We start from the raw sequence: 15,632 nt of genomic DNA, 5'->3' as shown, positions 1-15,632 counted from the left end.
TGCTATGCAGGAATCTGAAGGAATTCTTGCAGCGGGTTAGACAAGTAAGTTTTTTTACCAAGCCTCCTCCCCGTACTATCAATATAAGCATGTGGTGTGTATAAAGTTAGTAACATTAGAGAGAACATAAACTTGTGGATTATATGTGTGACTAATGTCTGCTTAATGTTTAATCTGTGTTATGAGTAATTTCAAATAGGGTTTAAGGAAATAAATGGTTCAGATTGGACTAATTTAACAAGAACTGGTGTAAATACCATTTACTCATGCAAATTATATCACTCTTGACTGACCTGTGAATGCATAAAGACATATCCACGTAGCCTTTTTCTGAGGCACAGGAAAAATGACACAGATCATGAAAACTGCATAGGCACACATGGCAAAGGTGTCTGTGGAATGAGAATGAGGGAGTACATGGCAATTGTCACCTCTAGAAGGATTTCATTTGGTACGATCAGCAGTAAAATACACAACTAACTCTGAAAGTTGATATAAGACACAATAAAAAGAAGAGCAATACCTCAAACTGATGAGAGCTCTTTCCCTAGGTCTCTGCCTCACTTTAGATTTAGAATTTGGGACATTAACCAGAAGATCAGGATTTTCTTTGGTTTCCCATACAATTAGTCTAACAGGTAGGATCCCATACATCAAAGGGGAAACCTTCACTTGAAAAGGCTCAATAAGAAGTACCCCATATCAGATAATAGTGAATTTTAACTGTGATGTGCCATACAAATTATGAATATTCCAGATAACTATTTTAAGGTGGACTAGGCGAAATATTAAGAAGAAAGTGCTTTTCATCCTTCTGAATTTGTGACTCTGTACTGAAAAATGTTTGTAACCAAAACTCCATGTGTGTTTCAACATCTTTTCAGTTTTAAGTAATTTATATGAATATATGCATTAAATTTGAAAAAGTTTTAGGGAGAAGGGGACTGACTGTCAGTAAAGCTATTGTTGTGATAAACTTCAAACTGAGAAAAGGGCTGGTTTTCATTTTCTCCACCTGCTGTGCTAAAATCATGGTCTGCTTTAGAAAATAAGTTTTAGACCATTCAAGTGTTAAGAAATAGATGTTAGAAGACTGTTATAATAAAGAGCTAGGTGATTTTTTTCCAAAAAAAGAAAATCCATGTACAACAAGGAATGAAATTAAACTGCATAACATGCATTTCATCATCTTGCTTACAGAAACTAGCTCTGAGTCAGGAATACTCACAGAAATGTGGTACTCTTGCAAGCACTACCTAACTTTGCTCTGCTATTAATCACTCGTGATGCAAGCACTCCCACCCATTTCTGAGAACAGTGTAGGCTGTCTGATAAGTCACAGGCTTCAAGCTGCCCTTATAAAGTTGTTCCACTTCTGCATACTTCCTCATACTGCTAGTTTCTCGGTGAAGATGAAGCTCCTCATTTACATAGTCCTGCTGAAGTTAACTCTCCTTGCTTTAACAAATGTCTTTGCAGTTGTTTTAGAAGAGGAAGAGAATGCTAAAGAAGCAAAAGTTACTGAGACTTGTCCTATAAAGCTCAAAACTAATCGGAAATGTGATGAAGGAGAGGATTGCCCTTATCAGATAAATCTGCCTCCGATGACCATCCAGATACCCAAAGAATTCAAACTGCTTGAGAAGACTCTCAAAGAAGTACAGACCCTTAAAGAATCAGTAAACAAGCTAAAGAAATGCTGCCAAGATTGCAAGCTGCAAGCAGATGACAACCAAGAAAGAGAAAGAAGTAATGAATTCCTGCTACCTAACACTGCAGAAAACACCGAAAGCCAAGATAACAGAGTAAAGGAACTGCAGAGCAAAGTTAACAGAATGGCAACCAGCTTAAAAAATGCAAAGAGCCAGATTCAGACACTGCAGGGTCGTTTAGAGAAGCTGAGCCTCATAAATATGAACAATGTGGAACATTATGTTGACAGCAAAGTTGCAAATTTGACATTTGCTGTGAACAACCTGGATAACAAATGTTCTTCTAAGTGTCCAGCAATGCAAGCAAAACCTGGTATGTAATCTGTTAATTCTTACTGCTTGTATAAACTTTCTGTGCATTTTACTAGTATTAGGTAAACAATTAAAACATATATTTTACCCAAATAGCTGTGTTATTACCTTCACAAGTATCTGCTCTTGTAGTGTTTATTTATACTCCTGCAAAACATTTCAGCAGCCACTAGAGGGTTACTGAGAGCTGCAGGTGTTCAGTCCCTCCTAGAATTGGACTTCATTAGAGGGATTCAAAACATTAAGTATTAAAGGACAATTTTTTTGCAATTTAATAAGTAAACATGAAACATTATTTTACACCATAATACCCTTCATTAGAGACATTAAACATCAGTGACGTACACATATTTTCTCCTTGGATGAAAAGGGGTAAATTTTCTCTAGGTGTGCCTTAGAAAACAGTATTTTTATTTTTTCCCACTGCAAAACTGCAGATACTCTGAAAAGGGGTGCAAGACATCATCAATCATTAAGTGAACCTAGAAAAATGCTTCGTTTTTAACAGATGGATAATAAAATAATTTTCCTATAATCCCAGCAAACATCTGAAAGGCTCAGCTAAAAAAAGCTTACTAACAGCACTTCTTGACTGGGTAACACATGTACCAGCATTTTAACACTAAAACCTTTGCATTTATTTAATATAAGAGCAGTATAAAACAGAAAACAGGTGTTATCACTGACAAACAATTTTTCTTTTACCATTTAATTCTCCTAATTAAAATAAAGGAATAGAACTAATACTCTCTTTCTAATGCTTACTGTTATTAAGGCAAGATCGAGGGGTTTTCTAAAATTCATAAAGTTTTTATCTTACATATCAGAATCCTTGAAAACAAGAAATGTTCCCTAGATTGTCAATGTATTCTATCACATCAAACATAGGAAGATTAAGCCTTCAAGAGACAAAACAGAGAAAGATCAGGCTGCATTACAATCTTTAAGTCTCTAGCTTAGCATCCAAGATTAAAATAAAACTGTTCTTCTGTCTACACATATTGAAAACAGAAGGATCTGCAAGTGTACAGTGTATGTACAACTGAAATTCTTGAAAGTGTGAAAAGAGCAAATAAGTAATAATAAAGGTAATGCTTTTACTATATCAGCAATCAGCTAAATCAGATAAAAATCACTACAGATCAATTATGTTCATTCAGACACAAAACATTCACAAAAAGAATGAGTAATTTTTTGTTATATTAATAATGGGCAGTGAATCACATTCAAGTACTGTACTTCATAACAGACTAAATTAATTTTAGATATTCCTTACACTTATTGAAACAATGAGTAGCATTCATAGCACATGATCATGTAGATATTCCTTTTCTTTTACAGCAACATGCCAAAAGCACTTGTAGCAGCAATATATCCATTATGAAAGCCAGCAAGGAAAACAGCTACAACTTTTTCCTATCCAGGAGCTATTCCTGCACCCACTGAAAGTAATAGTAAAACTTTATTTAAATAAGAGTTGAATTAGATTATAGAAGCATTTTATCTTCAATGTATATTCTTTGACAATATCTGCTCTGAAATTTAATCCACCAAAGATCTTACACAAACTTCAGTGAAATAAATGAGAATGTATTGTGAATTTAGACTTGGCTTTAAAGCCTTTGACTCATATACTTTGTGGTTGCATAAATGTCCAGTTTTCTGGCAAACAAGAAGTACTGAATCTTATTCCCTGCTGTAGCCTGAGATCAATCCTCACTTTCAAGAAGTAGTTAATTTAAATTTTCTAGGAAAAATTACAATTTTTCCTAGACACCTACAAATGAACATGCCCATACATTCAAATCTGCAATGGGAATGAACATTATGGTTTTGACTCTTAACACAGAACTTCTGAGAGCTCTCCATATCACTTAAGAATGGATTTTCCCTCTGAAGAAAAAAATGGGGGGTATTTTTCTTCTGAGTAAAACACATCACCCATTGGTGGAAAAAAGGTACCGTTAGTAGTAGATGCTAACATTCGTCCTTTCTCTAAAGCCAGAGATGCTACATACACAGGAAAGCACCATCACTTTTCCACCTTCACCTTTCTAGGAATCACACAACAGATGTGACAATTTTATTACTTTTTTCCTGCTTCCTAAAGTACAGTCCACATTAACACAAAAAGCATTCCTAATGATGTTACGTTCTCTATCAAATAACATTAGCTTAACAATAGCCGGGTTAACATCATTCCCACACAGACAAAGTTCTTCCTCTAACATATTGCCAGATGGAGCTATAAATTATAGACAGGGTGTGCAGCTAAACATTTAAATACAAAAAGCAGCAAGTGTGCAAACACAAAGCATTAGAAATATGGACTGAAGAAATCAGTCTATATTTGTAATATGGAAAATTCTAATATGGAAAATATTATTTCAGAAATCAGAATTTACATGAGATAATGAAAGGATAGAGTAGAGAAAATGAGAAAATGGAAAGCAAACAATCAAAATGCCATTATATTAGGCATTTTGATGAAAAAACGTAGTTTAGATGGGGTTTTTTGGACAGCTATCTGATGCAGAGATCCTACGTGGCATCTGTTATAAAGTAAATCTGATGGAAAACGTGTTTGCCTTGGAACTGAAATTGCTGCAACACTATTTCCAAAGTAAAAGTATCTCCAATGCAAGTTCTGTATGCCACATCAGTGTGGGTAAATTTTTTTTATATTTTTAAATTGAAATTATGTTTATTCTAACACTACCTGTTCTTTCACCAGTTATACAAATAATGCAGAGAGACTGTGCTGACCATTACACAGCAGGGAGAAGGAGTAATGGAATCTACAGGATTAGCCCTGACCCCAGAAACGAGAGCTTTGAAGTTTACTGTGACATGCAAACACAAGGAGGCGGCTGGACAGTGTTGCAACGACGTCAGGATGGCAGCACTAACTTCAACAGAACCTGGAATGACTACAAACATGGCTTTGGAAACCTCAGCAGGGAGTTTTGGCTAGGCAATGACAAAATTCATCTCCTGACAAGGAGCCAGGAAATGCAACTGAGAATTGATCTTGAAGATTTCAATGGAATCAGAGAGTATGCAAAATACGACCACTTCTACGTGGCCAACGAGTACCTCAAGTACCGTCTAAGTGTCCACGGCTACAGCGGCACTGCAGGAGATGCCCTCCACTACAGCAGGCACTACAACCACGACCAAAAGTTCTTTACGACCCCAGACAAGGACAATGACAGGTATCCCTCGGGGAACTGTGGGGCGTACTACAGCTCTGGCTGGTGGTTTGATGCCTGCTTGTCAGCCAATCTCAACGGCAAGTACTACCACAAGAAATACAAAGGTGTTCGCAATGGCATTTTCTGGGGTACATGGCATGGTATTTCTGATGATATTCCCACTGGATATAGGCAACCCTTTAAATCAGTAAAAATCATGATCAGACCCAAAAGTTTTGTGCAGTAATTCTACACATTTGTCTTAACTAGTTTGCATTGGATTGCACTCAAAATCATACCTACTCAGTATTATACTCAGAAATCAAGTATTCAGTAATGTTTGGCAAAAGATTGTTCTAGACAAAACAACATACTTCCACATAATTTTTTAGAGACCATTTGACCCATATAATGTATTAAAACCAGCACTAAAATACCTGAATAGTTATCACTAAGACTTAACACCAGTCAAGTCTCGGTTTCGTTATGTAAATATTCTAAACATTGCTTTTGGTGCTTTTACTGACTGTGATATACCACATTTCATGATCTACAACATTTATATGGTCTTCCACAAATTGTGTCTGAATGACTCCTACATTTTAACTTGGAAATAATTCAGAGGTGTAACTAATATAAATTTGTCAACACTTTAAAAAAAAAACAACTAGTCTCTCTAAAACAGCCTTTTCCTATCATCTATCCTTCACAACTTCCAAGTTATACCATAGCAATATCAATATAACTTAGGAAAATTAATAAAAATTATTCTTTTTAAAGAACTAGAAAACAGAGGGCCACATGGTTTGCCCAAAGACACCAAACAAGGCCTTGAAGAAAACAGAAAATGAAGATGATTCCTCAAATTTCTTCCCTTTATCAAAGATTTTTCAAACAAGTTGGTGGAAGAATTGAATAAAAACAGAGGAACTAATTATAAAATCTTAGAATCATTTAGTTTGGAAAAGACCTTTAAGATCATTGAGTACAAGTTTTAACACAGAACTGCCAAGTCCACACTAAGCCATGTCCTGAAGTGTCATATCTACACATGGAGAGAGCATGTAATGAACAACATTCTTGCTCTTTTTGGTTCCTCCATTCAAGCTCAAGGTCCTATTTGTCATTTGTAGGAGAAAGGAGCCATTATGTAGATTATTGCACATTTATAGAGGCAGGTAGACAGGTAGGAGGAAGACATCAATAAGAATCCATATTCTTTGCTTTAATGCCTCTAAATACATACAAAGAGTTTCCAGTGCCATTTTGCTTTCTCCTGAATCCTTTATGTAAGTCAAATGTTACAAGATGCTCTTGTAGAGAGTCAAGCTCTCATTTAAATATTTCTCAATCTAGGTATCATTGGACCCTAAAATTAAAAAAAAAATTACAAATGTTTTGTGACATAAGAAAAGACTGTTCTCCCCATTTTTAGACTACGTGTTTCGTAGTCACAGAAACATAAAAATCTACTGTCAATTCTAAGCAAAAAAAGAGAACATATGATGAAAGATTTTTTTCTAAAATATAACAAATAAAAAAATCTAATTTTCAAATAGTTCAGGAAGCTCAAATTAGAGATACTGTTATTAACTCTGACATTGTAGATAGTGAGCACAAGTTTGACTGCAGATATCTATGCCATGTCTCTATAGACAGTGACCAACACTGAGTGGAGACACAATTTATCTTAGCAAGAGGCTATTCTACTGTCTTGCTTATACCAATCCTGAGATGCAGAAAAACTACACTAAGACTCTATTTCGTTATCAAGTAAAGTGTGGTCATTGCTGGCATAGCCTTTTTGATTAAAAGAGACATAAAAAAAAAGAATATAAGTATACACCTGACCTAATACTTTATAAATATGATCTCTACTGTTTTTTTAAGATTATAAAAAACTATTAGAGTTATAAGTTATGCAAACGAAAAACACTGGCAATTGCTAAATTGTAAAATACTAATATATATTTTAAAGAAGTAAATACTTTGAAGGATAATTCAGGTGTAATTTGGTTTATTATATTTCAATTTTAAAGAGCGATGAAAACTTTTAATTGCAAGATGTATCATCTTTCCTTGAGAGTATGTTTTGAAGCAATAGAATATTTATTTTGGGATAAAAAATAGTTGTCTAAACAAAACAAAAAAAGCAACTTATCAAGTATTGGTTAGAAGAGCAAATATCTAATTGCATATGATTATAATTAATCATTTTGCATGAAATGCACAATTTGCTCCTATTCATTATATGATAACTAGCTAAGTATGATTTACATTATCTACAAGCTTCTACTTGAAAATGTCTTTTTACTGCTAAGTTGTTAGAAAAGAAACCGTCCTTTTAAAATCTTGCTTAAAGGAAACTTGGTAAAACAGGAATTTTAACAGAATAGGAAAATGTGACTAAAATCACTTACAGAAGCTTTGTCTCATGTCTTTAAAAACAGAAAGTGAAAAAAAAAGAAAAAGAAAGTGTAATGCTGTTACAGAAATCTGATTATTACCTGTCTGGAACTGTTGTAGCTGAATCTCTGTCAATGTGTACTAGTTTTACAAAGTGTAACTTCATCTACTTGTTGCAAACATTATTTTTGTTTTTTCTTGGTGTAATAAAATTATGTCACACTGTTAAAGCTGTACTACTGTAATAGATGTATATGAGGACTATAAAAAAATTCTCATAAATAATTTTATTGAAGCAGTAAGAAAACACCAATAACCAACACAGATGACTATGTGACATATGTATTGACAGTTCCTTAGAGATCTGTTTTGTGACCCTTTAATTGCCAGATAATACCAAGGGCTGAAATCTCAGACATTTTTTTGAAACTATTAATATTTTGGAAGAGAAAAAAGTAATTGCCCAATCAAGAGTCTACACAACCTTTATCTTTGACATGAAAGAGGAGAAGCAAACCAATGTTTTGACCTTTCAGATCACATAGAAGAGTCATCAAAGCACATGAATACAAATACCACCCCAAATTAAATTATACAATTTTTTTATACAAAGAAAAAGCCCTTGATTTCTGCCTAAGGCTTAATAATTCAAAACATGTCTTTCAATCTATGGAAAACATCTATGTAACACTAATTATCATATGAAAACACTTGTGGTTTTAATCTTGTTAATATTTAAATTGTGAATTTTAGTGGAAAAAATTACTAACAGTGCGTTTCCTAGCAAAATTCCTATGGCTTGTTTCCAAAATATAAAGACACAAGCCCATCTGTTCAATGTGATCAGCCAAGCAGACTGTCATGTCTTGGCTTTCTATGCTTTGCTTAAACAAAACCAAACTAAAATCAGAAAAAAACCCCAAACAAACCAGAGAAGAAAGAAAAAGAAGGTTTGAAAGCACTGGTGCTTTTTCCTTCCCTTTTTAATGCAAATACCTTTTTCCTTAATGGTGTTTATTGGGAAAGACTGCAGTCAAACTTAAAGTGAGTTGAGAACAACAGGTAGCTTGATAAATTGGTGAGAAAACCCCTTACTTTTACATGTCTAATTGAAAAATAACTTCAGATGGTTGCCAATCCCTACCCAGACCCCTGTTGACAAATTAAACCAAAATCAAACAAAAGTGCCAAGTTTACTTAGCTTCTATGATTTACATGTCATGGAAAAACCAAAGCAGGAAGTATGCAACTTTGAATTTTCATAGAGAGAAAAAAAAAAAAAAAAAAAAAAAAAAAGAGAGAGAAAAAATAATTAAAAAATGGCCTACAAAGAAAGAGGATTTAAATATATTCAATATCGTTTTAGATTTTGTGTGTGTGTTCGTTTTCTTTCAGGAAAGAAAGAGAAAATAGTCCATATAGGCCTGAAGACATTGACATAAGTTTTAAAGAAAAATGGCTAGGTCCTGCTAAATGCAAACATTTCACATACTAAATCGATCTCTTTCATTCACTGCTTTAATTAAACCTTTATGGAACTATAGTTCTTCTGCCAGAAGTTAATTTGGCTGTCACCCTCAATGGTAACCAGAAACAGAAAACAATGTTTTAAGACGGTATGTTAAATCTAACCCTCACACAAGTCAGGAGAACATGGAAATTATGAAAGCAATATTATTTTTTAAGTCCTCATTCATCAGTTTTTTCTGATCTCAGGAAAAGAGTAATCCATTTGGAAAATAATAATGGGAAAAATAACCAAAATTAACTGATTATGTTCATATAATCAAGATGAACCGTAAGTTTAATTAAGATTGCATTTCAGCGGGAATAGTATGCCCTCATTTAAAATTACACAGTACAAAACAATAGTAGGCTTTACACACTTTTAAGCAATTACATGGAGTGAATAATTTTTATGGAGAAGCAGGATCCACTTTGAGAAACAGAAATTCTCGTGCCTTTCTTCAGACAGAGTACAAAAGCCTCTCCACTTCCCTCCAAAGTTTAACCTCCATATGCTAAATCCAAATACAAGGATTCTTTCTCATGCAGATCTCTAAGGCTCTGTTTATTCAGGAGTGTTTGGACCCAGGTGCTTTGAATACCAGGAATCCCCTTTTTAACATTTAAAGTAACCTCATGTGTGTAACAGATGATTCTTCACCTCTAATGTTTTTATTGAATGTAAGATCGGTTAACATTTCTCTGGCTTCCTCATCACATGGCTGGTAGACCCAATTTTAGTACAGATTTGCCTTGTCTCAAATACATATTTTAGGTTAGAAAACAGGAAGAGGGAGATAGCTTTGGAAAACAATACAGCAATATACTTGTCAAGTCTCATGAGTTTCAGAAAGGGCTCAGAAAAGGCCAAAATGCAAGATGTTACAGTTAAAGGTTATTCCTTTCACTAGTCTCACAGTCTTAGAGCTCTAGCTCCTCTGTATGGTATGAAATCTGCACACTTGACTTTATAACAGCACAGAAAAACAAGACATCATAAATACTTTCAAACAGCCTTTTCAGAAATGAACAGAAATACCACCTGCTTTGTGATAGTTCAAACACACCCAACCACTTCCTGGCCTTGTTTCCTCACAATGTCACCTGCAGTGGTAAAAAGAACCTCTCCATAGAATGAGCATGTTACACCAGCTCTGTTCCCATTCCTGCTGTTTGAAGGCACCTGTACATTCACCCAACTCCTCTACAGCTTTTTTAAGAACAATCAACTTTCCTTTGGCAACAACCAGTTGCTTTAACATTCACAATACAAACTATTTCCTACTTGCTGAAAGCTGGTGCAAAAAACCATACCCTAGCTTACGGACACATTTTCATTCCTAGCTGACTTTCCAAGTGACCACACTAACACAATCAAAAAAGATTTATTTAATTAGCAGTCAGATTCCTGTGCATGGAGGTGGAGATAGTATCTTAGCTGTCTGTGTCAACATATTTATATGCTTTTTTGTTGGGCCAGGAACCTTTGAAGCTTGTAGTGTGGAGTGAGCCAGGATCAGCTTAAGTTTAAAACTGTTGTTCGCATTCAACATTCAAAGCTGTGTCAAGATTTTTATATCTTTGATAGAGGACACACATATTTGGTGAGTACTAAAACAAATTATGCACTGTTGTAGTCACCATGCAAAAATACAGTGATGATCATACTTTGTAATAGCAGAAAGCACATTACAGTTTGTATAGGGAGGCAGAAATGAAAATGGTGCTTATATTAAAAAAAAAAAAAAAAATCCTAATCTACCAAGGCAGTTTTTCTAGGAAACTTTTCATTTAAAGATAAATAAAAAAAATTTTAAAGGAAAGTTGTTTACAAACACCATGTAACCTAAGTTAGGAGAGAATTAAAACCCAGTTTGTTAGCAAAAGAAATTGGAAACAACTGTAATTTCTAGAATGGTGTTGTTAGATGTCATTACGACACTGAAGAACTATATGAAATATTGATTCCTAGTATTTATATTTGAAAGCTGTAGCCAACCTTTATGTGACTTCCTCTTCTTTCCTGCAGCACAGATGAGAAAAAAGAGAAAAATGGGAAGTACCTTTCTCTCCTTAAACAACATTCAAACACTGAACATATGCATCGTTCTATGACTTTAAAGCTCTTCCAGATAGTAGATAGACATGAATCAGGATCAGATAATCAGAAACAAATTTTGCTTGAGAAGTCTTTGTTGATTTTTGGTAAACATGGAGATTTTGCTCTGTGTTTCCACTAAAATCAAGATTTTGGTTAGCATTTTTATTAGCAGTTCAACCACTTTTGGCAGCCAGGAGTATAAATTCACTAATCTCAGAAAGACTCTGAGTTTCAAAATAGTAATGAAAAATATTCATGAAAGGTTTTTTCTGCTTCCTGATGGCAATAGGACATTTGGACTTCAGTGATGAAGAAATGTAGCATGATAGTGACAATTTCCATCAAAAAAAGCAGCACAAGTGAAAGATTTGGTGCTGGTATCACATAGGGGGCACTGACCATTTTACAGGATACAGAATGTAACAATTTGCAATAGACCAGTCAGGAACGTCTTGCAAAGGAGTTTATTCTTTTGCAGGTTTAGATTTAGCAAATAAATGGATGATGTTTGCTAGCAGAAAGGGATTATTGTGGTACCTTCCAAACAAGGCATCCGCTCACTGGATCTGGTAAATAGTAAAGCACTTTTCATTCACAAGTACACTGCTCTGCAGACTTAATAGCTGCCTCAGAGCATCCACTGCAAAGACATGCAAGATAAATGTTGCAGAATCATTTTTCTGGTATGGTTTTAAAAATGGATGTATACATTTGACTGAACTATCTTTCTAGCCTAAGAACATATCAACAACGGGAAGAGAAAGAAAAAGCACAAGACATTGTCTTAAGTAAAAAGTCCTCAAACTGGGAGAAGATACTCACCATTTGATTTCTCTTCAGGGCTTTTTTGTTTGATTCACTATCAGACTGGGAAGATGCATAGAGTAGGGGTTTTTTTTTACATCTGGGATTGGGATTTGGGCAACAAAACAAAAATTAAGCAACAGAAGAGGATTTGAAAACTGTAATAGATTGCAAACTAAACATCAACAACACCATTATGACAAATGATGCTTTATTTATATATGTTCCCATTAAAACTGGATCAGGTGGAGGAAGTAAAACACAACTTGAGTAGCCAGTGGGGAAAAAATGTTACTGTGCAATCTGGTGAAGAGCAAAAATTATGGGAACAAAAATTAATAGAAGGGGCAGGAGGCAATTCATAAATTGGTCTTTTTCAATTTTCATTCTGCATAATCTTGTCATTTTGAGCATTTAATCCAGTTTCATGTCATGTTTTGTTGCTTTTTCTATTCAAATGACAATTTCAGTTTGTTCTCTGCTGCTTTTGCAGTAATAGTATTGTTGCAGCAAGAATGATGTAAGGATAAAGGGAGAGGTTAGGTGTACTATATTACCATCTGCTGCAAAAATAATTATAAATTTGCAGCAAAGGGTGAATACAAATTTAGATAATTTTGTTGAAGCTAACTACTACAAAATATACATTTAATAAAATTATGGCTCTTTAAATTTAGACAGTGTACACGTATGACAAAATTCAATACATTTTTTGCTGCCTTTTAAGAATAAGATTACATATACATGGCCTATAATATACTAAAATCAAAATAAAACCAGCATGATTGATTGCATCTTAACGTAGCATTTATTCAAGTAATATATTTATTTCATCTCACAGGTACTAGACTATGTAGTTTTCCATGAAAGTCATTAACATAATGCAGATTGATTTATTTCCAACACTAGAAGAAAACAGGGTATGAGGAAAGATTCACAAGTCAAGAAATTAAATTAGAAGTGTTAGAGCAAAGATCTTTATTTCAAGGACACAACAACAAAGGCTAAAAGAAGTGGAAAGTTCATTTTGTGAATGTATGGCAGTACTCAACAGAGCAGGACAATGTCAACTTGGTAATAAATAAAAACACTTGGTGAAAAGAAGTCATGACGTAGTGGGTGGCTTTTGTTCAAACTCTGTCAAGTTTTTAGTATTTCTACCTAACCCACAAAGCTAAATAATGTTACTATGTTTTATTAAAAATAAAGGAGAGAGAGTTTGCATGTTTGACTTCTTGCTCTTTGTATGTCTGAGTACCTGCTGCTTGCTTACATGAGAAAAATGAGACTGGCTTGACTGGAAGAGGGCATATATCTGTTTTTAAAGAAATCCTATAATAACAAAAGATGTCCCTTCTAATAAGTACATGCTGTGCAGGCATAAATGAGCGGTCAGTGAAACTGAGATAATATGATACAATTCTGCTTCTGTGGAAAAATCCTGAAAGCGATTCCAAGAAGTTGAAGCCAGCATCAATGCAACAATCTCTATGGTGACTGAAGTCATATATTTATCCCTGAATTATGTATAAAGTTCAACAAAAGAAAACAAATACGTCAGTGGAAGAGAAGAAACGTAAATAAGTGATGAAAAGCCAAACTCACCCATAAAGTAAAAGTGCAAACTGTTAAAAATTATGGTTAAATAAACGAGCCATAGTGCCCTTCTAGAAATTGACAAAACGACGGGAAGACCTCATTTATGAAATATTATGCAAATTGCTTACTTTGGTTTTCCACAGCATGTTTTCTCCTGAGTTGGGAACAGCTCTAAATACTAAGGTTACCCTGTATTTGCCATTAATGGTTTACAGTGTCATCAGTATTAAACAATTTAGCCTTAAATTTGATATGCAGAATAACCACTTTGGAAAGACCTTTTTTTGAGAAAAAAAATCAGGCAAATGATCTAATAATTTTCTAGAATAAATCTAGAAAAATAAGTTTTCACCATGGTTAAAAATAAGGAAAACAAAGCTGAAATGCAGAATACATTTTAGAAGGGGTGTGGGGGCGCTTTCGCCGCTGCCTTGGACTGAGAAGAAAGGGGGTTTGTGCTGCAACAATACTGGAAGCTGTGGGCTCCCCATACACTGCCATTGGACTGAAAGCAGCAGCTTCATGCTATGTTCAGTATGATCTAATAGCAGGATAGGAAAGGGCCAGTCCTATTTTCCCCTTCACTCCAAATTCTTGCCCTGTCCTTCCTCCTGACTTTAGGTTGTAGGCAGAGAATAAGAGCTGGGCTAGCAAACTGATCTGACAGATCCAAGATGGAAACAGGCCAAGGTAAAGGAACTTCAGGTAAGAACTTTGAGAAAAACATGAAATATGAACAAATCCTGGTAAGGATACAAGAGAGATGTACATTTTTATTATAAAAAGGGCAGAAATTGGCTGGTCTCCATTTTTAATGTGTGAAGTGCATTACTCACTACAAAGGAAACTTAAACTGGGATATAGGGAAAACTTTTTATAAAACTCTGGCAATGATGACATGCTGGAAAAGCATACCCAAAGAGCTATCTCCATTAATTAAAGATTTAAAGAACAAATCAGATAAATATCTGTAGAGAATCCACTTCAGTGTAAATTTTGGATTGGATTATCTCTTAATGGCTCTTCTGGCTTACATTTTTAAGGATTCCATTTGGTCTGTATTTGATAGCTTAAATTTTAAAATATTTCTAGTAATCTGAAAGATTTCTTAACACAAAAAAATCTGCAAAAGAAACTGAGTTCCAAAAGGTTTCTTCTATCACCATCATCCATTAATAGTGCCTCAGGAGCCACTTACCTGCGATTTTTCCTGCAGCCATGGAGCCTTTCTAAAAATCATGATGCAACTACCTCTACAGATAGAATACTACAAGACCAAAACCAAGACCTCTGTATTCTAATTCCCCTTAAGGTAATGATCACTGAAAAAAATAACATGGTTATCTATCAAGCACAGCATTCCCAGCAAGAACATGATACTGCTTCAAATTTTCTTATCACTTAGAAAAAAATCAAAGAAATAGGGAAGATATAGATAGTCTATGGTAAAGACCTCCAACTATTAACAACAAAAGATACACTTCAGAACAACTACTTTGCACTGCTAGAGACAGAGAAAGCTGGGGCACATAGTACCTCATCTAAAAACTGAAATGCAGGACTTGATGTTACATCAGTGGGTGCCTCGTCCTGGCTATGAACTATTGAAGTCGGTGCACGGGTAGGTGACTCATTCTCAGTTGCCAATTCTGTGTCAGGGGGACTTCCTTCACCAGCCTGACTCATTGTTTACAGCTCTAGAAAGCAACAAAAATACCAATACAGTTCATTAGATCCAGGATATATATGATTGTGAAAGATAAATGTGTAGTGTAAAAACCACTCCATCAAGATGTCAGACCCACATTCAAATCACAGAAGTCACCATATGAGCAAACTAGGTAAGTCTACAGTTACAACTTCATGAAAGACTTCATGCAAGGGGCTGCACTATCACTCTACCATCCTTTTGAGTATTTTTAAAATATCCTAAAGAAAGCTCTTATTCCAGTTAGGTAACACAGTCTTTTAATAAATGCACAGAGAGATAAAATAAAG

The 15,632-nt window shown here is 34.7% G+C and overlaps 2 protein-coding genes across 2 annotated transcripts in view; one reads left to right on the top strand and one right to left on the bottom strand.

Annotated features, from left to right (window-relative positions):
- CCDC146 (coiled-coil domain containing 146) overlaps positions 1-15,320 on the bottom strand; it is a gene marked incomplete at both ends in the record, with an annotated part of 62,096 nt that extends 46,776 nt beyond the window's left edge. Inside the window, one exon of the mRNA XM_082280373.1 lies at positions 15,171-15,320. Coding sequence (XP_082136499.1) covers positions 15,171-15,320 — 150 coding nt within the window. The remainder of the gene's footprint in view (positions 1-15,170) is intronic.
- Positions 1,287-7,926, top strand: FGL2 (fibrinogen like 2; the record flags this gene model as incomplete). Its single annotated transcript, XM_082280315.1, has 2 exons — positions 1,287-2,025; positions 4,759-7,926. The coding sequence occupies 2 exons, from the start codon at positions 1,287-1,289 to the stop codon at positions 5,463-5,465; spliced, it is 1,446 nt and encodes a 481-aa protein (XP_082136441.1). The 3' UTR covers positions 5,466-7,926.
- Positions 15,321-15,632: the final 312 nt, after the last annotated feature.

The sequence above is a fragment of the Coloeus monedula genome, assembly GCF_965178545.1.
Source record: "Coloeus monedula genome assembly, chromosome: 4".
Taxonomy (NCBI): domain Eukaryota; kingdom Metazoa; phylum Chordata; class Aves; order Passeriformes; family Corvidae; genus Coloeus; species Coloeus monedula.
Note: the sequence above shows the minus strand (reverse complement) of the source record. Positions and strands in the feature narration are given on the sequence as shown.